The sequence below is a fragment of the Salvelinus fontinalis genome, chromosome 10 (genome assembly GCF_029448725.1).
Source record: "Salvelinus fontinalis isolate EN_2023a chromosome 10, ASM2944872v1, whole genome shotgun sequence".
NCBI classification, from domain to species: domain Eukaryota; kingdom Metazoa; phylum Chordata; class Actinopteri; order Salmoniformes; family Salmonidae; genus Salvelinus; species Salvelinus fontinalis.
Genome location: NC_074674.1, coordinates 30,001,017 through 30,027,441, shown reverse-complemented (window position 1 = coordinate 30,027,441; position 26,425 = coordinate 30,001,017). Strand labels below are relative to the sequence as shown.

At 42.8% G+C, this 26,425-nt stretch overlaps 1 protein-coding gene across 6 annotated transcripts in view; it reads left to right on the top strand.

Moving 5' to 3' along the window:
- The window catches only part of LOC129863985 (gamma-aminobutyric acid receptor subunit alpha-3-like), a 148,846-nt gene that overhangs the window by 87,354 nt on the left and 35,067 nt on the right, over positions 1–26,425 (top strand). For all 6 annotated transcript variants that reach the window (XM_055936489.1, XM_055936486.1, XM_055936487.1 and 3 more), the window contains one exon: positions 3,648–3,868. In XM_055936489.1, coding sequence (XP_055792464.1) covers positions 3,648–3,868 — 221 coding nt within the window. The remainder of the gene's footprint in view (positions 1–3,647; positions 3,869–26,425) is intronic.

Genomic DNA, 26,425 nt, shown 5'->3' with positions numbered 1-26,425 from the left:
ATCTAACAAAGGAGAACGAAACGCAACAGTTCTGTAAGGTGACATCCACTACACAGAAAATACAATAGACAACAGGCTACCTAAATATGGCTCCCAATCAGAGACAACGACTAACACCTGCCTCTGATTGAGAACCATACTAGGCCCAACACGTAGAAATAGAACAACAGTACAAAACATTGAAAAAACAACATAGAATGCCCACCCCAACTCACGCCCTGACCAAACTAAAATAAAGACATAAAAAAGAAACTAAGGTCAGAACGTGACACCCAGACAGTCCTAGCAAAATTCTTACTTGAGAAATGTATATTTGCTAAGAAGCTATTTTGTTTATTTTTTACCATTTCAGTTGAAAACAATCACAGTAACATATTTAATTAATATTTAATTGTCACCCAGAAATAATTTTATATTGAAATAAAAATGGCTGCGTTGGACCTTTAGGTAATGGTAAGATCTGACATTGGACATATTTCCTCATAATTGAATAGGTGAAATGTTTGCTCTTTCTGCCTTGCTTAGGTAGGGGGAGTGACAATTATCCTGTTTTTTGGGGTAACGCATGTTGCTAAATCCCAAGGGGAAGAGCAATGTTTACCACGGTATAACATCATTGTTGAAGTCTAAAGTTTACATACACTTAGGTTGGAGTCATTAAAACTCGTTTTTCAACCACTCCACAAATTTCTTGTTAACAAACTATAGTTTTGGCAAGTCGGTTAGGACTTTAATTACGGTTAGTAATTAGTAATTAGTAACGGTTAGTAATTTTTCCAACAATTGTTTACAGACAGATTATTTCACTTATAATTCACTGTATCACAATTCCAGTGGGTCAGAAGTTGTAACGGCGTTCCTCCTCCTCTTCATCCGAAGAGGAGGAGCAGGGATTGAACCAAACTGCAGCGTTGTAATTAGACATAATGAATTTATTTAAGTGTAGACGAAAAACACGAACTTCACTTGAATACTTACAAAATAACAAAACGAATGTAGACAAACCTGAACATACGAACTTACATAAAACACGAAGAACGCACAACAGGAAAAATGACTACATAAAACGAAGAACGAACGAAACAGTCCCGTATGGTGCAACAAACACTGACACAGGAAACAACCACCCACAACAAACAGTGTGAAAACACCTACCTTAATATGACTCTCAATCAGAGGAAATGAAAACCACCTGCCTCTAATTGAGAGCCATATTAGGTCACCCTTAAACAAACATAGAAACAGAAAACATAGACTTCCCACCCAAACTCACGTCCTGACCAACTAACACATACAAAAACTAACAGAAACAGGTCAGGAACGTGACAGAAGTTTACATACACTAAGTTGGCTGTGCCTTTAAACAGCTTGGAAAATTCCAGAAAATGATGTCATGGCTTTAGAAGCTTCTGTTGGGCTAATTTACATCATTTGAGTCAATTGGAGGTGTACCTGTGGATGTATTTCAAGGCCTACCTTCAAACTCAGTGCCTCTTTGCTTGACATCATGGAAAAATCAAAAGAAATCAGCCAAGACATCAGAAAAAAATTGCGTACCTCCACAAGTCTGGCTCGTCCTGAGGAGCTATTTCCAAACGCCTGAAGGTACCACGTTCATCTGTACAAACAATAGTACGCAAGTATAAACACCATGGGACAACGCAGCCATCATACCGCTCAGGAAGGAGACACCTTCTGTCTCCTAGAGATGAACGTACTTTGATGAACCGTACTCCAAAACCGCCATAAAAAAGCCAGACTACGGTTTGCAACTGCACATGGGGACAAAGATCGTACTTTTTGGAGTAATGTCCTATGGTCTGATGAAACAAAAATAGAGCTGTTTGGCCATACTGACCATCGTTATGTTTGGAGGAAAAAGGGAGAGGCTTGCAAGCCGAAGAACACCATCCCAACCGTGAAGCACGGGGGTGGCAGCATCATGTTGTGGGGGTTCTTTGCTGCAGGAGGGACTGGTGCACTTCACAAAATAGATGGCATCATGAGGATGGGAAGTTATGTGGATATATTGAAGCAACATCTCAAGACATCAGTCAAGAAGTTAAAGCTTGGTCTCAAATGGGTCTTCCAAATGGATAATGACCCCAAGCATACTTCCAAAGTTGTGGCAAAATGGCTTAAGGACAACAATGTCAAGTGTCCCATACCTTGACTTTGTTGTCCTTAAGCCATTTTGCCACAATTTTGCAGAACTGAAAAAGTGTGTGCAAGCAAGGAGGCCTACCAACCTGACTCAATTACACCAGCTCTGTCAGGAGGAATGGGCCAAATTCACCCAACCTATTGTGGGAAGCTTGTGGAAGGCTACCAGAAATATTTGACCCAAGTTAAACAATTTAAAGGCAATGCTACCAAATACTAATTGACTGTATGTAAACTTCTGACCCACTGGGAATGTGATGAAAGAAATAAAATGATGAAAGAAATAAAAGCTGAAATAAATAATTCTCTCTATCTCTACTATTATCCTGACATTTCACATTCTTAAAATAAAGTGGTGATCCTAACTGACCTAAGACATGGAATTTTTACTTGGATTAAATGTCAGGAATTGTGAAAACTGAGTTTAAATGTATTTGGCTAAGGTGTATGTAAACCTCCGACTTCAACTGTATGTATTTAGTTATGTAATGACTATTACCTGAATCTGTGCATTTCATGCATTTATTTTGTGCCATTAATTGTTGATTCGTGCATAATATTTTTTTCCAAAGTGAGGCCTTGATGTAAATGTACAGTATAAAACGTCTGCCATTCCTGTAGTGACCAGACACAGGACAGGTTGCTACATTGTTGCTAACAGGCATTATTGAGACGTGTTGGTGTGGACTTTATTGCTGTTATTTGATATCTGTCCATTTGATGTTCCTGTTAGTTCATCGTCGTGTTCATTATGACATTATTTTACAATATTAATGACACACAGAATCATGACACCATTCATTCTAAAAAATACTGGTGACCATTTTTTAAACAGCCACAAATAAATCTAACTGAATTTATAGCTGATTAGTGTATTTTAACGTTTTAATACCTATGGAAAATCTTGTCAGAATGGAAGAAGTGTCTGATAAAAATAAGTGTGAGGCCACTCCCCCACTTCAGCATCAGCAACTAACGGCTGGCGATTTCTCTCTGAACTTAGAGAGGTTTTTCAGGGACACTGTTCCTTGTTACGTGTTTGGCAATATGGTCAGAGAGATAACTCTTGGAAAAGGCATGTTTTATCCCGCCGGCGACAGCTGTGAAAACGCAATCATTGGTGTATGAACTCTGAAGGATGCCTTGAGGATCCCACATTGACAAGGCTGTTTTCCCCCTCAAATAAAATGCATGATGCATTATTGACGTGTGTGTGTGTGTGTGTGTGTGTGTGTGTGTGTGTGTGTGTGTGTGTGTGTGTGTGTGTGTGTGTGTGTGTGTGTGTGTGTGTGTGTGTGTGTGTGTGTGTGTGAGAGAGAGAGGCTGTGAACAAAACTCAACTCTGCTAGTCAAGGCCACAACTGACAATATACAGGACAGAGAACTGAGTTTGCAACTCTTACGGGAGATGGTAAATATTAGATGATAATGTAATTGTGAAGTGATACCTTGGAGACTTACTTATTCTCTCCGTCTTTTCCCAGGAGTACACCATTGATGTGTTCTTCCGTCAGAGCTGGAGGGATGAGAGGCTGAAGTTCGACGGGCCCATGCAGGTCCTGCCTCTTAACAACCTCCTGGCCAGTAAGATCTGGACTCCAGACACCTTCTTCCACAACGGGAAGAAATCTGTGGCCCACAACATGACCACGCCCAACAAACTGCTACGACTGGTGGACAACGGTACCCTGCTTTACACTATGAGGTGAGCCACCTGACATTTCTCAAATTAATAGAACATTACCCTTTATTCACCTATAGCACCCAGATTGAATACTTTCAAAGTGATGTTGATCCATTGTATACTCCACTGCCACCTGCCACTGTTGCCTCCCCAAACACCACCACCACCACCAAAATCATCTCATTACTCAATTGCCAATTACTTCTACCCCAAAAGTCTCCTGACAATGCACATTTGGTAGTTTGCTGGTTAGCAGTTAGGGCATGTTCTCCATCCTGTGAAATGTTAGCTGGCAGAGGGTTAGCAGAGTCTGAGGTGGGCGAGTAGGCCTGAGGCCAGCTAGTGGACTGACAGGGGGTTAGCAAAGGTGGGTCAGTAGGCCTGAGACCAGCTAGTGGACTGACCTGCACTCAGAGGTACTTTGATGAATGAAGGTGGTAATTGATGTCTGGGCACAGAGCTATCCAAAGCAATGTGTCTGACTGCCAGGGGACTGAGTGGTCTTTCTCTGCAACCAGTCTGACACAGCACATGCTTGATGGGGCAAGATATAGTGTAACTATGCTCCTCTATCCACCCTCTCTTGTTCAGAGGATGATAACTATGATGTACCTAAAGGACTGTATGTCCTGAGAAGAAAATGTTACTGCGAGGAGAAACCACTCAGCCAGTGTACACTCTTAGAAAAAAAGGATCCACAAGGGCTCTTCGGATGTCCCCATAGGATAGCAATTTTTGGTTCCAGGAAGCCACTGTAGAAATAGTTCTACATGGAACTCGAAAGGGTTTTACCAAGAACCAAAAGGGTTCTACCTGCAACCAAAAAGGGTTCCTCAAATGGTTCTCCTATGGGGCCAACCAAATAACCCTTTAAGGTTCTAGATAGCACCTTTTTTGTAAGAGTGTACTATGTAGCTGCTTAGACATCCTCAGCAAGCTTGAGTAAAATTGTGTTGCTTATTTAACAAACCTGTAGCAGCAAGAACTATTTAATCACTTAGCTACAGCGAGAACCTGTCCACCACTCTCAATCTCCTCATCAAGTATTGCTTTTGAATTGCTTGACATATAACCCTTAACCAAAATCTGAATCTAAGTAGGGCTCTTCATTTGATAATGGTTTGTCCACAGGGACTGATAATTACGGTTGCTCTGGGTAGAGTTAATTTGCCTGTGAATTTCATGCTGCAGTTTTCACGTAGAAAGAGGGAGGAACTCCATTCTTTTCCAGGCTGGGTTTCTTATGAGTTCATTTGATGTGGCTCTGATTCTCCTGAGGCTACGAATAACATTTGAATTTGGATAGATTATTAAAAGGCCTGTCACTTTTTCATTTGTGAGCAAAGATAGTGTGTTGCAAGGCGAGTTGCTATCAAAGGCTTTTTGGCTATTCTAGACACTGCATTAAGGCAAACAAGATACACAAATAGTCAAACTAGTTTATAAATAGTTTTTAAATAGTGTATATAGTAACTTTGGACATTAGTAAACTGTATTAATTATATTTGATTATTCATTCCATTATGAGTATTAATTTCATTAATTTCCAATATTCTAGGAAATGCCAAGAGCAGGCAATTTAGGAATGGTTACATGTTCTGGCCTAGTTCACCTCAATGAAATTGATGATTATGATTGCATTTCTTTTTGCCAGTTTCAGTTTCCATCCTGCATTCTTGCTACGTATATTATTACAGCATTCAAGCACGATTTTCCCTGAAATTGTTCAATGTGTCATCATCCTCATCACCTTCAACATCCGTGTCGGTGACACTTGCCTGAATGCACACTATCTCAGCAGACGCTGTCATGTGATCTGGGGCCACAACCAAATCAGAACCGTTACACTTTACAATATAATAAAACACTTAGGTTGCGTAATATGTTTACTTAGTGGGTGGAAAGTGTAGGTCTGACAAATGAGATCTTTCAGAAAGCCTGCTAAAGCGTGTTACAGATGTCGGATCTTAATTTGAACCCTTTTGCCCCAGGAGGAAAGTAATCCTACAGCAGGAGGATTTGAATATCTGAAGAAATATTTAGGGTGCAGCTGGAAGCGGTGTTTGTATACAACACACGCTGCACTTACATTTTACCTTATGAGGCTACGTGCAGGCTACAGCGCGTCTCATGTTAATTCTTATGTGGATTATAATAAATTGACATATTTGTAGGGGGAAGATGTATTTTTCGTTAGGGATTTTTTACATTTTTAGATCAATTGTTTTATATGTTGAAGGCAAGCAGACTAAATTATTGATTTCCTCAGTGCCTGTGTGGTCCAGCGGTTACAGACGCTAACAGAGTTGTCATGGGTTCGATTCCAGCTCACTGTTCATGGATGAGTGTCTATTTTTGCCCATAAATTCTGCATGGTTACAACGTTAATTCTGCATGGTTACAGGGTTAATTCTGCGTGGTTACAGGGTTAAAACAGAAACAACTCAAAGTTTAATGCCTCGATCACACCGACAGTGTCATTGCATTTTGGTGCACCAGAAGTACATACATTTCCAATAGAACGCTGCGTTTGCCTTGCAGCACTGCGTTGCAGAGGCAGTTGCAGTGCTTTCTGTGTTGTGCATACGTTGGATTTATTGAAAGTATGCATGAACTTGTATGCATAAATGGCTTGACAGAAATGGTAGCAGAAGGTGAATGTTGAACTTTTCTTGCACACATATCCAAATGATGCTGCAAACCATTTTGCGCAATAACTCCGTAGTGGTGTAACAGTTTAGGCATTAATTCCCAAGCATTTATTTTTGCCAGTTTCAGTTTCCATCCTGCATTCTTGGTTAGGGCTATGGTTTGGCATTGTGAACTGCCTGAGCAAAGTGGCGAACCCGGCTCCAAAAGGGGATAAAGGGGGTTTAGCCACCTCAGTTCAAACCAGTGCCCCTCAGTTTTAGTTTTATGTCCCTATATAAAAATAGCTAAAAGGTTCAAATGATTGAATCTCAGATTGGCACAAAACAATCTGTATCTTCGCTGCACTGTGTCAGCACAATGGACAGAGCGTGCCATGGTGTGTGTAGTGGGGCTATGGTAAACCACTTGGGCGGTTAGGTATGACTCTTTTGGGCTTCTATAAAAAGCAGGGGAAAAACACTTCTCATCTCTGTAGTAGACTAAGTGAATAACCTGATATTCCACCTGTAATATTTGATTTTAAAATAATAAGGGCAGGGTCAGGTTTACCAATCTGACCATGGTGAGGACGTTGTGTCTTTTACACACAAATAATAATCTTCAAGACTATCACCTCACTTCCTGTTGAACACGCATCACAGAACATGGGAGAGCTCGGTTTGTTGTTTTGGAAAGTTTGTTGTTTTGTAAAGTTTGAAAGTCTATTGAAAACAATTGGTTACTAACTAGCTACCTTTTGAGTTCGGATCCCACGACGTGGTTGGCATCAGTTGCTGGGACCGCTACTATCTGTCCAGTGATCCTGCCGACCAAGGCCGGGTCTGAGGAGCTGCTCAGCTTGATGAGTTTAAACAGGAGAACGGCAAGATGACAGCAATCTGTAAGTCATTGAGAGAGGACATCCGTTCTGTATGTGAATCTATGATAACAATGACGGAGAAATCAGACTCGAAGGACAGGTTGTGGACTGAATTGCAGAATCTCCACATGAGACCTGGACGGAGTCTGAGGACAAAGTGAGGGAAATGATCTTGGAGAAACTGAAGATGGACCACAGGTAGATTTAGGTGGATCGCGCCCACAGGACTGGAAAACCCACCACTGGCCCAGGTGACAGGCCCAGGCGAATAGTGGTTAAGTTGCTGAGGTTCAAGGACAAGGTAGCTGTTCTGGAAAGAGCCAAGAACTTGAGAGGAACGTACATCATCCTCAATGAGGACTATCCTGAAGCTGTGTGCCAGAAGAGGAAAGCACTTATCCCAGCCATGAAAGCTGCCAGAGCACGTGGGGACATTGCTTACATCCTCTTTGACAGGCTCATTGTCCACCCTCCCCCCCAAAAGCCTGGAAGGGATAAGAGAACCACGCCTATGGGTTTGTAGCTTCAACCCCACAGCACACGCACACACTTGCACACACCAAATGATTAATGGGCTGCTGGATGTATATTTTTTCTCTTGCTTTTTTCTATTGCTCTTTTGCATATTATGGCTATCTGATAAGCTACCCAGGAAAAGGCTAAAAATATCCCATATTAATATACACTACATGAAAAAAAGTATGTGGACACCTGCAAGTCGAACATCTCATTCCAAAATCATGGGCATTAATATCGAGTTGCTCCCCCCTTTGCTGCTATAACAGTCTCCACTTTTCTGGGAAGGCTTTCCACTAGATCACAGGTGTCAAACTCATTCCACGGAGGGCCGAGTGTCTGCGGGTTTTCGTTCCTCCCTTGTACTTGATTGATGAATTAACATCACTAATTAGTTAGGAACTCCCCACACCTGGTTGTCTAGGGCTTTATTGAAAGGAAAAACCAAAAACCTGCAGACACAAGGCCCTCCGTGGAATGAGTTTGACACCCCTGCACTAGATGTTGGAACATTGCTGTGGACTTTTACAGCTTCCATTCAGTGGACATTTACAGCTTCCATTTACATTGTGGACATTTACAGCTTCCATTCAGCCACAAAAGCATTAGTGAGGTCAGGCACTGATGTTGGGTGATCAGGCCTGGCTCGCAGTCGGTGTTCCAAATCATCCCAAAGGTGTTCAATGGAGTTGAGGTCAGGTCTCTGTACAGGCCAGTCAAGTTCTTCCACACCAATCTTGACAAACGATTTCTGTATGGACCTCGCTGTATGGACCTCGCTTTGTGCACGGGAGCATTGTCATGCTGAAACAGGAAAGGGCCTTCCACAAGCTGTTGCCACAAAGTTGGAAGCACAGAATCGTCTAGAATGTCATTGTATGCTGTAGCGTTAACATTTGCCTTGACTGGAACTAAAGGGACTAACCCGAACCGTGAAAAACAGTCCCAGACCATTATTCCTCCTCCACCAAACTTGACAGGGCTATGCATTCGAGCAGGTGGAGTTCTCCTGGCATCTGCCAAACCCTGATTCGTCCATCGAACTGCCAGATGGTGAAGCATGATTCATCACTACAGAGAACGAGTTTCTACTGCTCCCGAGTCCAATGACAGCGAGCTTTACATCCCTCCAGCCGACGCTTGGCATTGCGCATGGTGATCTTAGGCTTGTGTGTGGCATGTGTGTGACCATGGAAACCCACTTCATAAAGCTCCCAACGAACAGTTCTTGTGCTGAAGTTGCTTCCAGAGGCAGTTTGGAACTTGCAACCAAGGCCAGACGATTTTCACGTGCTGCACGCTTCAGCACTCGGTGGTCCCGTTCTGTGAGCTTGTGTGGCCTACCACTTTGAGGCTGAGCCGTTGTTGCTCCTAGACGTTTCCACTTCACAATGATAGCACTTACAGTTGACCAGAGCAGCTCTAGCAGGGCAGAAATTTCACGAACTGACTTGTTGGAAATGTGGCATCCAATGACGGTGCCATGTTGAAAGTCACTGAGCTCTTCTGTAAGGCCATTCTACTGCCAATGTTTGTCTATGTCAGCAACGGGTGTGACTGAAATAGCTGAATCCACTCATTTGAAATGGTGCTCACATACTTTTGTATATATAGTGTATGTAGTCTTAGCAATAAGATTCATGAAATCAACAACTTGCTAACATCAGATAACATTCATGTGTTAGCCATTTCTGAGACTCACTTAGATAATTCATTTGATGATACAGCAGTAGCAATGCAAGGATATAACATCTATAGAAGAGACAGGAATGCTTATCGGGGAGGTGTTGTTCAGAGCCATATCCCTGTAATGCATAGAGAAGATCGTATGTCAAGTGATATTGAAGTGCTGTGGTTGCAGGTTCACCTGGCATATCTAAAACATGTTATCTAAAACATGTTATCTAAAACATGTTATCTAAAACATGTTATCTAAAACATGTTATCTAAAACATGTTATCTAAAACATGTTATCTAAAACATGTTATCTAAAACATGTTATCTAAAACATGTTATCTAAAACATGTTATCTAAAACATGTTTGCTATCGACAAACCAAGTGCTAACAGTCAGTATCTAAATAATATGTGTGAAATGCTTGATAGTATACTGTATGTGATGTAAAAAGAGAGGTCTACTTTCTTGGGGACCTAAATATTGACTGGTTTTCATCAAGCTGTCCACTCAAGAGGAAGCTTCTCACTGTAACCAGTTCCTGTAATCTGGTTCAGGTTATTAATCAACCTACCAAGGTGTTTACAAACACTACAGGAACAAGATCATGCACATGTATTGATGACATTTTCACTAATACTGTAGAACTGTTTTCATGCTTGCATCTGGGAAACTTGAGGAGTAAAATAACACCCCCCCATGCAGATAAACGACAGGATGAACCCAGGGTGGTTTATCCTCCCAATCTGTATGGGGGTGGAGCCAGCCATGGTTGACGCATTTCTGAGGTCTGCTATATGAAGACCCTGTATACTATGTATGATTTTAAGCACTCGGCAACACACACTTCGGAGTGTGGTGTCAACGGTTTCATTATTGCAATAATTAATCGATATTAAATAAAGATGATTGTTTGGAGAAATAACAAAGTCTCTCTCACTTGAATAGAATTTCCACCACACTCTTTAGCCACTCCTATCTGTCATATCCTTAATCTGAGCCTAGCGGAAAGTCTTTGTCCTCAGGCCTGGAGCGAAGCCAAAGTCATTCCGCTACCGGAGAGTGGTCAGGCGGCTCTAACAGCAGACTTATCAGCTTGCTGCCAGCTCTTAGCAAACTATTGTAAAAAATGGTGTTTGACCAAATACAATGCTATTTCTCTGTAAACAAGTTAATCAATCAATCAATCAAATGTATTTATAAAGCCCTTCTTACATCAGCGGATGTCACAAAGTGCTGTACAGAAACCCAGCCTAAAACCCCAATCAGCAAGCAATGCAGGTGTAGAAGCACGGTGGCTAGGAAAATCTCCCTAGAAAGGCCGGAACATAGGAAGAACCCTAGAGACGAACCAGGCTATGAGGGGGGGCCTCTTCTGGCTGTGCCGGGTGGAGATTATAACAGAACATGGCCAAGATGTTAAAATGTTCATAGATGACCAGCAGGGTCAGATAATAATAATCACAGTGGTTGTAGAGGGAGCAACAGGTCAGCACCTCAGGAGTAAATGTCAGTTGGCTTTTCATAACCGATCATTCAGAGTATCTCTACTGCACCTGCTGTCCCGAGAGAGTTGAAAACAGCAGGTCTGGGAGAGGTAGCATGTCCGGTGAACAGGTCAGGGTTCCATAGCCGCAGGCAGAACAGTTGAAATTGGAGCAGCAGCACGACCAGGTGGACTGGGGACAGCAAGGAGTCATCAGGCCAGGTAGTCCTGAGGCATGGTCCTAGGGCTCAGGTCCTCCGAGAGAAAGTGAGAGACAGAGAGGGAAAGAGAGAGAGAGAGAGAGAGAGAGAGAGAAAGAGAGAAAAAACGAGAGATAATTAGAGAGAGCATACTTAAATTCACACAGGGCACCGGATAAGACAGGAGAAATACTCCAGATATAACAGACTGACCCCTGACACAAACATTGCAGCATAAATACTAGAGGCTGAGACAGGAGGGGTCAGGAGACACTGAAGCCCCGTCCGACAATACCCCCAGACATGGCCAAACTGGCAGGTTATAACCCCACCCACTTTGCCAAAGCACAGCCCCCACACCACGAGAGGGATATCTTCAACCACCAACTTACTATCCTGAGACAAGGCCGAGTATAGCCCACAAAGATCTCCCCCATGGCACGAACCCGAGGGGGCTGCCAACCCGGACAGGAAGATCACGTCAGTGACTCAACCTACTGAAGTGGTTGCGCACCCCTCCTAAGGATGGCATGGAAGAGCACCAGCACCAAGCCAGTGACTCAGCCCTCGTAATAGGGTTTGAGGCAGAGAATCCCAGTGGAGAGAGTGGAACCGGCCAGGCAGAGACAGCAAGGGCGGTTTGTTGCTCCAGTGCCTTTCCGTTCACCTTCACACTCCTGGGCCAGACTACACTCAATCATAGGACCTACTGAAGAGATGAGTCTTCAATAAAGACTTAAAGGTCAAGACCGAGTCTGTGTCTCTCACATGGATAGGCAGACCATTCCATAAAAATGGAGCTCTATAGGAGAAAGCCCTGCCTCCAGCTGTTTGCTTTGAAATTTTAGGGACAGTAAGGAGGCCTGCGTCTTGTGACCGTAGCGTACGTGTAGGTATGTACGGCAGGACCAAATCAGAAAGATAGGTAGGAGCAAGCCCATGTAATGCTTTGTAGGTTAGCAGTAAAACCTTGAAATCAGCCATAGCCTTAACAGGAAGCCAATGTAGAGAGGCTAGCACTGGAGTAATATGATACAATTTTGGGGTTCTAGTCAAGATTCTAGCAGCCATGTTGTCAGATTCTCCCTAGAAGAGGTGGGTGTGGAGTCAGGCGCAGGAGAGTAAGAATTGCAAGAAGGCCGTTTTATTACAAGTCCATCAAAAGAACAGGCACAGGACCACAACAGCAGCCACTATAAAACAGGAACGCAGTCCAGTCGAACACGGAGGAAACCACTCCTCTGACGAAACTAATGTGTGGGAAAACAGTCCTGTGAAAACACCTGTTCAACAGAACAGACAAAACGCAACCCAAACCAACGACAGATACACAAACAATCCCGCACAAAATCTAGCGGGTAGGGCGAGATTAAATACCCCACTGATTAACCTAAACTAGACTCAGGTGAAGAACAAGACAGACAAAACCAAACAAAAAAGAATAGGGATCGGTGGCAGCTAGTAGACCCGGTGACGATGACCGCCGAGCGCCGCCCGAACAGGGAGAGGAGCCACCTTCGGTGGAAGTCGTGACACATGTTTAGTACTAACTGAAGTTTATTTAGTGCTTTATCCAGGTAGCCGGAAAGTAGAGCATTGCAGTAGTCTAATTAATCTAGAAGTGACAAAAGCATGGATACATTTTTCTGCATCATTTTTGGACAGAAAGTTTCAGATTTTTGCAATGTTACGTAGATGGAAAAAAGCTGTCCTTGAAACAGTCTTGATATGTTTGTCAAAAGAGAGATCAGGGTCCAGAGTAACGCCGAGGTCCTTCACAGTTTTATTTGAGACGACTGTACAACCATCAAGGTTAACCTCTACCGAGCACCTACCCCGGGTCCGGGAGCACCCCCCACCCCCCCCCCCACACTGATTAGCATCGCTAGCATAGCGTCACAATTAAATAGTAGCATCTAAATATCATTAAATCACAAGTCCAAGACACCTAATGAAAGATACAGATCCTGTGAATAAAGCCACCATTTCAGATTTTTATAATGTTTTACAGGGAAGACACAATATGTAAATCTATTAGCTAAACACGTTAGCAAAAGACACAATTTTTTTACTCCAACAGTTTTTTCCTGCGTCAGTAGCTATCACTAATTCGACTAAATAAAAAGATATATAGCCACTAACCAAGAAACAACTTCATAAGATGACAGTCTGATAACATATTTATGGTATAGCATAGTTTTTATTTTTTTTATTTGCATTTTTCAGGTATAAATCACAGTTCTACATTGCAGCTGCAATCTGAAATAGTGCCGACGCAGCCAGAACAATTACAGAGACCAACGTCATATAACTAATTACTTGTCTTAAAACATTTCAGAAAAAATACACAGCGTACAGATATTGAAAGCCCAACATCTGGTGAATCCAAACAATATTTCAGATTTATTAAATGTTTTATAGCGAAAACAAAATGTAGTGCTAAATTAGCATAGCCACGCCAGCCAGAACCAGCTGGGCGCCCCCGACCAGTTCACATGCACGACAGATATATGAAATAACATCGTAAATTGGGTTTTACTATTGCTGATCTTTCATCAGAATGTTGATCAAGGTGTCCTTAGTCCTGATGAGTCGTTCAATCCATTCATAATGGCAACTTTCCCTCTTCATTTAGCATAGGTACTGGTCGACTGGCCAAAGTAAAAAAACTCACAGAACGGAACACGGCAAAACTCCCGAAAAAATTCAAACAATCTGATTAAACTATATTGAAAAAACATACCATAAGATGATATGGTCACATGTATCAAACAAACTTCGAGACGGAGATAGTTTTCATCCGTAACGGCAGCAAAACAAAAGACAATCGCACCTCCAAAACGTGCGATTCAGAGAACCGGAAGTTGTCGGTCACGCCAAAGAAATAGGTCTTATTTCACGTCAGTACAAGATAAACAAAAAATTTCTCCTCTGACGTCCTCTTGACACCCAGAGGAAGACGAATGAAGTGTGTTTCGGGTCATAGGTGGCGTGACCACATATAGGCAGAGCGTTGAAGCGAGCATACACATCTTGCATTCTTCTTCTTGGTCAGGGAAAGTGCTGTCAAATGACTTCTGTTTCACTCAGAGACAAAATTGAAACGGTTTTAGAAACTATAGATTGTTTTCTATCCAATGGTATTAATTATATGCATATAGTAAGAGCAATAATTGAATAAGAGGCAGTTTAATCTGTAGAGGAAATTATGCTAATGCGAAAACAGCACCCCCTGTATTCTCAATAAGTTAATTGTCAGATTCAACAGAAGATCTCTTTGTTTCTTGGGACCTAGAACTAGCATCTCCGTTTTGTCCGAGTTTTAAAGTAGTAAATTTGCTGCCATACACTTCCTTATGTCTGAAACACAGGCTTCCAGGGAGGGCAATTTTGGGGCTTCACCATGTTTCATTGAAATGTACAGCTGTGTGTCGTCCGCATAGCAGTGAAAGTTAACATTATGTTTCCGAATGACATCACCAAGAGGTCAAATATATAGTGAAAACAATAGTGGTCCTAAAACGGAGCCTTGAGGAACACCGACATTTACAGTTGATTTGTCAGAGGACAAACCATCTACAGAGACAAACTGATATATTTCCAACAGATAAGCTCTAAACCAGGCCAGAACTTGTCCGTGTAGACCAATTTGGGTTTCCAATCTCTCCAAAAGAATGTGGTGATCGATGGTATCAAAAGCAGCACTAAAGTCTAGGAGCACGAGGACAGATGCAGCGCCTCGGTCTGACGCCATTAAAAGGTAATTTACCACCTTCACAAGTGCAGTTTCAGTGCTATGATGGGGTCTAAAACCAGACTGAAGCATTTCGTATACATTGTTTGTCTTCAGGAAGGCAGTGAGTTGCTGCACAACAGCTTTTTCAAAAGAAATTGAGAGGAATGGGAGATTCGATATAGGCCGATTTTTTATATTTTCTGGGTCAAGGTTTGGCTTTTTCAAGAGAGGCTTTATTACTGCCACTTTTAGTGGGTTTGGTACACATCTGGTGGATTGGGAGATGTTTTTTTATGTTCAACATAGGAGGGCCAAGCACAGGAAGCAGCTCTTTCAGTAGTTTAGTTGGAACAGGGTCCAGTATGCAGCTTGAAGGTTTAGAGGCCATGACTATTTTCATCAATGTGTTAAGAGATATAGTATTAAAAAACGTAAGTGTCTCCCTTGATCCTAGGTCCTGGCAGTGTTGTGCAGACTCAAAACAACTGAGCTTTGGAGAAATACGCAGATTTAAAAAGGAGTCCGTTATTTTCTTTCTAATGATCATGATAATGATTCTTAATGATTCTTAGATAGACAGCTCTGAATCCACGATATGGCTGAGGTTGAAAAGCCATAACACATACTTTTCTCATAACAGGTTATGGCCAATGTCAAAGGCACGACACACAGCTGTACATTTCAATGAAACATGGTGAAGCCCCAAAATTGCCCTCCCTGGAAGCCTGTGTTTCAGACATAAGGAAGTGTATGGCAGCAAATTTACTACTTTAAAACTCGGACAAAACGGAGATGCTAGTTCTAGGTCCCAAGAAACAAAGAGATCTTCTGTTGAATCTGACAATTAACTTATTGAGAATACAGGGGGTGCTAATGATTCTTTTCGTCAAAGAAGTTCATGAATTTATTACTGCTGAAGTGAAAGCCATCCTCACTTGGGGAATGCTGCTTTTTAGTTAGCTTTGCGACAGTATAAAATAATACTTTTTGGATTGTTGTTATTTTCCTCAATTAAGTTGGAAAAATAGGATGATCTAGCAGCAGTGAGGGCTCTTCGATACTACTGTATTTCCAAGCTAGTCGGAAGACTTCCAGTTTGGTGTAGCGCCATTTCCGTTCCAATTTTCTGGAAGCTTGCTTCAGGGCTCGGGTGTTTTCTGTATACCAGGGAGCTTGTTTCTTATGACAAATGTTTTTAGTTTTTAGGGGTGCGACTGAATCTAGGGTATTACGCAAGGTTAAATTGAGTTCCTTAGTTAGGTGGTTAACGGATTTTTGTACTTTTTGTCCTTGGGTAGTTGGAGGGAGTCTGGAAGGGCATCTAGGGATCTTTGGGTTGCCTGAGAATTTATAGCACAGCTTTTGATGATCTTTGGTTGGGGTCTGAGCAGAAAATTTGTTTGCGATTGCAAACGTAATAAAATGGTGGTCCGATAGTCCAAGATCATGAGGAAAAACATTGAGATCCACAACATTTATTCCACAGGACAAAACTAGGTCCAGAGTATGACTGTGGCAGTGAGTAGGTCCGGAAACATGTTGGACAAAACCCACTGAGTCGATGATGGCTCCAAAAGCCTTTTGGAATGGGTCGGTGGACTTTACCATGTGAATATCAAAGTCACCAAAAATTACAATATTATCTGCCATGACTACAAGATCAGATAGTAATTCAGGGAACTCAGTGAGGAACACTGTATACGGCCCAGGAGGCCTGTAAACAGTACCTATAAAAAGTGATTGAGTAAGCTGCATAGATTTCATGACTAGAAGCTTAAAAGATGAGAACGCAGTTGTTTTTTTGTAAATTTAAATTTGCTATCGTAAATGTTAGCAACACCTCTGCCTTTGCGGGATGCGCGGGGGATATGGTCACTAGTGTAACCAAGAGGTGAGGCCTCATTTAACACAGTAAATTCATCAGGCTTAAGCCATGTTTCAGTCAGGCCAATCACATCAAGATTAGGATCAGTGATTAGTTCATTGACTATAACTGCCTTGGAAGTGAGGGATCTAACATTAAGTAGCCCTATTTTAAGATATCACAATCTCTTTCAATAATGACAGGAATGGAGGTCTTTATTCCAGTGAGATTGCTAAGGCGAATACCGCCATGTTTAGTTTTGCCCAACCTAGATCGAGCACAGTCTCAATGGGGATGGCTGAGCTGACTACACTGATTGTGCTAGTGGCAGACTCCACTAAGCTGGCAGGATGGCTAACAGCCTGCTGCCTGGCCTGCACCCTATCTCATTGTGGAGATAGGGGAGTTAGAGCCCTGTCTATGTTCGTAGATAAGATGAGAGCACCCCTCCACACCTCTTGGTCCTGTTTGTAGGTGAGTCCCAGAAAGCGGGCCAGTTATCTACAAATTCTATCTTTTGGGAGGGGCAGAAAGCAGTTTTCAACCAGTGATTGAGTTGTGAGACTCTGCTGTAGAGCTCATCACTCCCCCTAACTGGGAGGGGGCCAGAGACAATTACTCGATGCCGACACATCTTTCCAGCTGATTTACACGCTGAAGCTATGTTGCGCTTGGTGACCTCTGACTGTTTCATCCTAACATCGTTGGTGCCGACGTGGATAACAATATCCCTATACTCTCTACAATCACCAGTTTTAGCCTTAGCCAGCACCATCTTCAGATTAGCCTTAGCGTTGGTAACCCTGTCCCCTGGTAAACAGTGTATGATCGCTGGATGATTCGTTTTAAGTCTAATATTACGGGTAATGGAGTTGCCAATGACTAGGGTTTTCAATTTGTCCGAGCTAATGGTGGGAGGCTTCGGCGTCTCAGACACCGTAACGGGAGGAGGAGAGACCAGAGAAGACTCGGCCTCTGACTCCGACCCGTTGCTTAATGGGGCGAAAACCGGTTGAAAGTTTCTGTCGCATGAATGAGCGACACCGGTTGAGCATTCCTACAGCATTCCCTTCCAGAAGCCATGAGAAAATTGTCCGGCTGCGGGGACTGTGCGGGGGGATTTATACTAACGTTACTATCGGTACTAACTGGTGGCACAGACACTATTTCACCCTTTCCTACACTTAAAATCCCCTTGCCTAACGATTGCGTCTGAAGCTGGGCTTTCAGCACAGCTATCCTGGCCATAAGGCGATCATTCTCCTGTAAATTATGAGTACAGCGACTGCAATTAGAAAGCATAATGTTAATGTTACTACTTAGCTTCGGCTGGTGGAGGTCCTGACGAACCACGTCCAGATAAAGCGTCTGGGGTGAAAAAGTTGAATGAAAAAAGTTGAGCGAGGGAATAAAAAAATAAAAAAAACGGTAATTTAAAAAGTAAAAACCGTAAAATTGGCAGTTAGCAAAGTAAAGTTATCAACAAACCGCACAGCAGCACATTAACAAGTCTTTCAGCATGCTTATAGAGAGGGGCACTCGACATATACTGCACTGAAACATTTGACTGATGATCGGTTGAAAGAAATTGATAAGAAGATTGTGGGAACTGTACTGTTAGATTTCATAGCAGCCTTTGACATTGGCCATAACCTGTTATGAGAAAAGTATGTGTTATGGCTTTTCAACCTTAGCCATATCGTGGATTCAGAGCTGTCTATCTAATAGATCTCAGAGCGTTTTCTTTTAATGGAAGCTTCTCAAATGTCAAACATGTAAAGTGTGGTGTACCGCATGGCAGCTCTCTATGCCCTCTACTCTTTTTTTTATTAATGACTTGCCACTGGCATTTAACCAAGCATGTGTGTCCATGTATGCTGATGATTCAACCATATACGCATCAGCAACCACAGCTAAAATGTTTGCACCTGGGGCCTGTGAAAAGACCCCTGGTGGCATGTCTGGTGGAGTAGGTGTGTGCGTCAGTGCTGTATGTAAGTTGACTATGCAAACAATTTGGAATTTCCAACACATGAATGTTTCTTATAAAACAAGAAGTGACGCAGACAGTCTTTCCTCAACTCTTAGCCAACTCTTAACCCTCTGATTAAAATGAACGGTAGATCTATGTGGGCACACTGAAAGCAGCAGCCCCAACCACTAGACCACCCCAGGCCACAATTGAACTCCATTTTGACCTTAGGATGCACTTGACACTTGTATGTCATAAGCCTATTGGAGACCAATATCTTGTGTTGTTAAGTTATATAAAATGACGGTTGTTGACGTGTATGGCTTCATTTCAGATACATTTTTGTACATTTGAATGTTTCAGTAATAGGACCTAGGCCTAGCATTTGAGCGAGCAAGAGAGTCAATTATTTTGATAGCAAGCCCTGATCCCAATGACTCGACTGTCTCCGCATGGAGAGAACGAGAACTGCTCTTTTTCAGGGACTCACCGGGCTCATTTGAATTTACTGATGCAGCAGGAAAATTCTTAGTGACAAAATAGTGATCAAGTTTAAGATCTAACATATCTGTATGTCACCTTTTGTCCCTCTATTGCAGTGTATTGTAGCTGTTTGGTGGTGGCATTTTGAGAGCAGAGTGAGGGAGTGGGGTTAAATAATAGATCCAGTACTGGATGTTTATTGCTGTTTTATCACTGTCTCTTCACAAAGTGCCTTGCCCTTCACAGTTCTACCAGTTGTGTCTTAAAGACAGGCTGCAGTTGTCTCCAACAGTATTTTATGGAGAGTGCATTATGTTTTCATGAATAAAAGAGTACTATGTGCACAAACTGCCTGCGGTAAATGTGACTGATACAAAAGATAGATTACACTTCCATAGCACCCAGCGCTCCGAGGTCAGCTGTCTCAAAGGCAGCCTCTAAGCTATGACAGAAAACTAAGAGATGCCTTCCTCTCTTTACATAAGACCCTGGTGAAATGAGAAATACAGTCATGTAAACAGTTATTCCTTTCCATCTGGGGTCGTTGCCAAACTTCAGTCCTTTAGAGTGGCTGGTTTATATACTCTCAGATCTTCTGTCATGATGACATAGTGTGGCAATTTGTCATTCATTAAACTAGTATAGCAGGTCAAGCGTAGCCTGAGTGCCAGTCTGTTTCTGTTTGTGCCAAGTCCTGGCACTCAGGATAGGTCAGGTCAGAGCCATATATAGAGAGAGTTCAGCCAACTTTGACACACAACGCCATGTTAGTGTCCTTTGACTTTTTTATGATGCACATATGACACATTGTTGAACCATTGCAAATAGTTGCCAATATTACTACAGCTTGAAGATTGTCATATTGCAATCGGTGTAGTGAATGTCCCAAACATTTCTGAATCCTACTATGGTTTCTACTTGTACAGTATTTTGTATTTCCATAGTAGCATTTCATGAAACACATTTATTGTCCTGTCACAAACCGCACCAGAGCCCAGCAGATGGAAAGGTCCAAGTAATATGTTGCAGATTCAATCAGCAAGTCACAACAGGATTTCTTCTAGAACTAAACAGGTGGATTCTGCAGCAGTAAGCATTTCTGCACTACAGGCAGAAGCAGGCATCATGCCGAGAGAGGAGGGAGGGGGGGATCAACATTCCAAGACACAAGAAGAACAAGAGAGACACGGATTGTGGTTTTGTTTGGTGAAACGGACTTCGTGGTGCGGTCTAATCAAAGGCCGGCCAAAGTCACAGTGCTTATTATGAGGCTGGCTGCAGCCCTCATTCCTCCCACACAGCCAGGCCGTCACTGACCTGATTCAGCCCTGATTTGCTCAACAAGGAAAGTTATTGGCTGGAGGCAATCAGCACTGCCTTTATACACAGTCTGTCTATATGCTGTCTGTTGGGGATGGGATGGTGCACTGCAGATTGCTCTGTAAAACTACAGTAAATATGGGAGCTCTGGCCCTCCCACTATCCAGCAGCTGAGAGGAGATTCTCCAGGTCTGTTGAAACTGTGTCTCCATTTAGGCCATCTCTCGCCCATCCATTATCCCCTTCTTCCTCCAGTACTCTGTGTCTCTTGCCCATCCATTATCCCCTTCTTCCTCCAGTACTCTGTGTCTCTCGCCCATCCATTATCCTCTTCTTCCTTCAGTACTCTGTGTCTCTCTGCATCTCTCCATTATCCTCTTCTTCCTTCAATACTCTGTGTCTCTCTGCATCTCTCCAATATCCTCTTCTTCCTTCAGTACTCTCTGTCTCTCGCCCATCCATTATCCTCTTCTTCCTTCAATACTCTGTGTCTCTCTGCATCTCTCCATTACCCTCTTCTTCCTTCAGTACTCTGTGTCTCTCTGCATCTCTCCATTATCCTCTTCTTCCTTCAATACTGTGTGTCTCTCTGCATCCCTCCATTATCCTCTTCTTCCTTCAGTACTCTGTGTCTCTCTGCATCTCTCCATTACCCTCTTCTTCATCCAGTACTCTCTGTGTTTCTGCATCTCTCCATTACCCACTTCTTCCTTCAGTACTCTCTGTGTTCCGCATCTCTCCATTACCCTCTTCTTCCTTCAGTACTCTCTGTGTTCCGCATCTCTCCATTACCCACTTCTTCCACTAGTACTCTCTGTGTGTCTGCATCTGTCCATTACCCTCTTCTTCCTCCAGTACTCTCTGTGTCTCTGCATCTCTCCCTCACCCTCTCTGATTGCCCCAGACACCTCATTGTTCCAATTTGTAATCATGTAGTGACGCAATGTCTGTGTCCATAACTACAATTAAGGTACATCCATCTATTTTGATCATCAGTCCAGTGCCCTTGTCATTTTTGCCAAGGATAATGTCCATTTTAATGATGATGATGTTGATGATGATGATGGTTTTGATAGGGATGAAATACGTGTCAGTTCATTCTTGTAATTTATCACTACCTTGCATACTTTCTTTTGTTGTTCAAACCTACAAAAAGTTATAGACAAGACGATAACGATGCAGCAGCAGCAGCCTGTCGACGTTGTCACATGTAATGGATGTGCTTGAGGGAGCTCCATCCATTATGGGGGATAGGCTGGGCTGACAGCATGGGAAACACAGGCGGTATTGTGAATAGCGCTCCAAACTTACAGCGCACATGCTGCAGCCAGGTATCACACACATCTGTTCCATGTTGACTGGATGGATGATGCTCCCTCTGGGGGACTGACACTTCATTTAGGCTCTTTTTCTTAGGAGTTTCTAGACGTGTGCAGCTTGAGTTCAGTGGATTTCATTCTAAATGAAAAAGTACAGTCACTCACTCAGTCATCTTTTTTCCTTCAAAGTATTACATGAACATAGTCAATATATTCTGATTTAAAACATTAAAGGATAGAACCTTCTGAGAGTATGATGCAGTTTTATTTTATTTTTGCTTTTAATTGTAGCTCAATATTTTACCGGGGGAAAAAACGTATGATGAAGATATTATACAGTACATTATAGAGCACTATCAGCCGTTAATGGAAACATTACATGAGATTCGTACAGCCCTTCTCTATGTTACTTGGCAAGGTATAAAAGGTATTTTCCCCCTCCCTCCCTCTCCAGGTTCTTTTAAGTTTCCCTTGACCTCTTGGTGACATTCCCATCCATCTCGGGCAGCCAGCCGCAGCAGTTTGTTAGCCTGGGATTAGCCCTGTGGTGGAGCCCCATTCAGCATGACTTTTACTCCCTGTCCCTGGCTGTCCCTGTCTCTGTCCTCTCCACAGCCCTTCAGCCCTCCCCTGGCCTCGCCCCAGCACTCGATATGGGGGCGGCAGGGGTTAGGATTTAATTGCACGTTCAGCGCTATAACAGGCACTCTCTTTGGGTGCCTATAGGCAAAGCCCTGTCACAGAGCCAATAGTGATGTCTCCACCTTGTGAGGGGGATGAGAGTCACCGACCAGGCAGAGGTGGGAGGAGATGGGATGGGGGTGTTAAAACAACCATGGGGGCAGATGAGGTGTTAGATAGTTTAAGGGCAGGCATGGATTTCAAGTCATTTAGCTCGCTGACGTAATACACGGAGGGGGATGGCTATTAATGTCTGCCTGTGAGTGATTGTTGCACATGGAGGTCTTAAGGTTACCTCTACAGTGCTGCTTTGGGATTTCAGATGGAATTGGAGAGCGGATGCTCTTTGTTTCCTCTCTCAGTGCGTGCCAGCTCCACTCTCTGCAGTTGTCCCTGTTGATTTAGCCACCTGCAAATGACACCTCACCAGGGTCAGCAGTATGAAGTGGCAGCCAGGCACTGAGATCTATAGTGAGGGGAGGGGGTTTGGAACAGGCTGAGGTGCCTTTTATCACTCCAGCCATCTTTCTGCAAACCTCTTCTCCTTCTCTACTGCGTAGAAGGGTTCAGTAAGGGTGAGTCATTAAAAGTTAAAGTACAAAGATTCAGAGTGTGGTTTAAATAATGTACAGAAATGTGCATGTTCACAAAGGTAGGGAATAAAGCGGTGATTAATCAGAGAATGGGGCTTACAGCATGGCGTGGGGCCTACAGCATGGGGCCTACAGCATAGCTCACAGCATAGCTGGTAGCCTAGTGGTTAGAGTGTTGGACTAGTAACCAAAAGGTTACAAGATCAAACCCCCAAGCTGACTAGGTAAAAATCTGTCATTCTGCCCCTGAACAAGGCAGTTAACCTACTGTTCCTAGGCCATCATTGAAAATAAGAATTTGTTCTTAACTGACTTGCCTAGTAAAATAAAGAGTATTTTAAACAATACATTCTGCTGTATGTGGAATATAAAACCTGGTTGCCATTTTACATCATAAGGAACGACGGTAGTACTTGCGTCTGTGTAACGGTTGTCCTCCTCCTCTTCGGAAGAAGAAGAGGAGGAGTAGGGATTGGACCAAAGCGCAGCGTGGAATGTGGACATAATGAAGTTTATTAAAGTAAAGACGAAAACCGAAAACACTTCAACAAACTACAAAATAACAAACAAACGTAGACAGACCTGAACTATGAGAACTTACATATAACACGAAGAACGCACGAACAGGTACAGACTACAGCAAACGAATGAACAAACCGAAACAGTCCCGTATGGTGCAACATACACAGACACGGAAGACAACCACCCACAAACAAACAGTGTGAACAGCCTACCTTTATATGGTTATCAATCAGAGGAAACGTCAAACACCTGTCTCTGATTGAGAACCATATAAGGCTAATTCCCAATGACCTAAACATAGAAACACAAAACATAGAATGCCCACCCCAACTCACGTCCTGACCAACTAAACACATACAAAAATAACAGAAAACAGGTCAGGAACGTGACAGTCTGACCCTGGATTCATGCTTAAACTAATGAAATCTTTAATACTTTCTGCTCCTATACTGATGAGTATATCATATGAGATGAGAGAGAAAAAATATATAAGAAAACAAAATTGCCTCTAGCTAAACAAACAATTTTGGAATTGAAATACAAACACTGCTGATAATTGTGACATGTTTTCTCCTCTGGAACATCATCATTGATAGTGATGTGTGGGTTGGTGTGCATCCTTGTGAAGGACTGACAACCCAATCATACAGTGACAGATAGCACTAAGTCAGCTGACCTCCTAGTAATGATATCTGGATGTACTCTTGTCCCAGGGGAGTCAAGTGTTTAATAGACATTTAAAGTGCCTTTTGGCTGAAGTCTTAATAATAGTCCACTAGGCTAATAGAATTCTCCTTTTAACACTTCCAATAATAAGCAGACATATGCCGAGGAGAAAGAAAGTACAATATTGAATTCAGCATTGGGTTTAGGGCCGTCCAAATAAAAACTTTATTTTCTGTCTGACCTTCTCTCTGTGTTTGCTGCATGTTATTGGATTAGGAGTCTTTGTGCTGGGTAAATACGGGTAGTTTGTTTTCACACAGATTCAGGTTTAATTACTTTCTCGTACTCTAACTGATGTCAAGCATCTCTGGGTCCATAAAACAGATTCTCAGTGGCATTTTCAGTGGTGAAAATAATACTAAACACTGCTGCCATCCTCCTCCTAGGGGTGTTGTCTAATTGGAGCCAAGGGGTCCATTTTAATGATGTTTGTACACTGAAACACTAACTGTTTGTAAACCTGCACAAGGGCACGTTTATTGAGACATGTGACGAGACAATGGCAGCCAAAGAGCCAGCTAGAGCATGTTAAATAGACAGCAACAGTGACAGGAGACTTTGGCTTGGCTGTCAGGTGCATTACAGATTTGCTGTGTGAATGTGTAACCTTGACACAGATGGAAATAAAGTCAAACTCAGTCAGGGATCTGTCTCTACTGTCTTTCAGCCTGCGTTCTGATTGACACACCTACGGGCGTTTAGCAGGATGTTGGTGGGCTCCTGAGATCATGCAGGGGGAGGAGTGCTGGGCATGGAGGACATGGGATGGGGAGGGTTGGTTCCCACGTCGCCACTCATTTGGCCACAGCTGTGACTGACACATATTGTAACTGGGCATTTCACGCCCTGTTAGCTGCTCAGCCACCTCATAATTAGGGTGGTGTGTGTGTGCTCGAGCTCGGCTGATTTTAGAAGAACAAAAGAATAGTTGGAGGAGGTTTACAAGTATAAACTTGGGAGTTTTTTAACTGGGGAGTTACAGTATATCCTGGAAGAGGCAGGTGGGATGTTTTCTCTGCTCTTAATGTCTTCTTGTTACCTCACAGGGTGCGAGGAAACATACCTGCTGAGCCAATGATACTTGCGAAGCTTAGTCTTCATGCCATCCAGACTCTACTCAAATCAAATGTTATTGGTCACATACACACGGTCTACTGCAGTTCAATCACCAGAATAATGTGACTCTCACCTCTGGTTTGAATCTCTGGTTTGATTCTCTTTTTGAAACACTCATTCGGGGAGCCATTTTGGGTGACCTTTCATTCTGGTCATTTGCTCCTGTTCAGAAGTTGTCTGTTGTGAAGGAGGCAGATGTGAACTCATGTCCTACACCTGCAGTTCACCAGAGCTGACAAAAGTTAGAGAATAGACTCATTCATTCAGGGCAACCTATCCCTGCTAGTCATGTCAGCATGAGTATGTTATACCACTGGCCAGAGGAAAATGGTTTCCTCTTTTAGACCACTGGTTTCCTTGTATAAAAAAATGTTCTTCAGTGTACAACATGTGCAAGAACATGAACTGCAATGACATCTCCTGATCATTTAGGTTTCAATGGGTTAATAAAGTTTTATTAGCCAATGATACTTGCAATAAAGTTTTATTAACCCATTCCTCCTCTGGTCTCCTTTACAGAGGAGACCAGAGGGCTCCCGAGTGACGCAGCGGTCTAAGGCACTGCATCGCAGTGCTAGAGTTGTCACTACAGACCCTGGTTTGATTCCAGGCTGTATCACAACCGGCTGTGATTGGGAGACCCATAGGGCGGCGCACAATTGGCCCAGCGTCGTTAGGGTTTGGTCGGGGTAGGCCGTCATCGTAAATATGAATTTGTTCTTAAATGACTTGCCTAGTTAAATAAAGGTTAATTAAAAAAACAGAGGGGAAGTCATGGCACAGAGAGCAGAGCATTTTTGTTTTGAATGAAGCCCCATAGTAAAGAACAGTCATGTTCCTCAAGTGGACAAAACATACA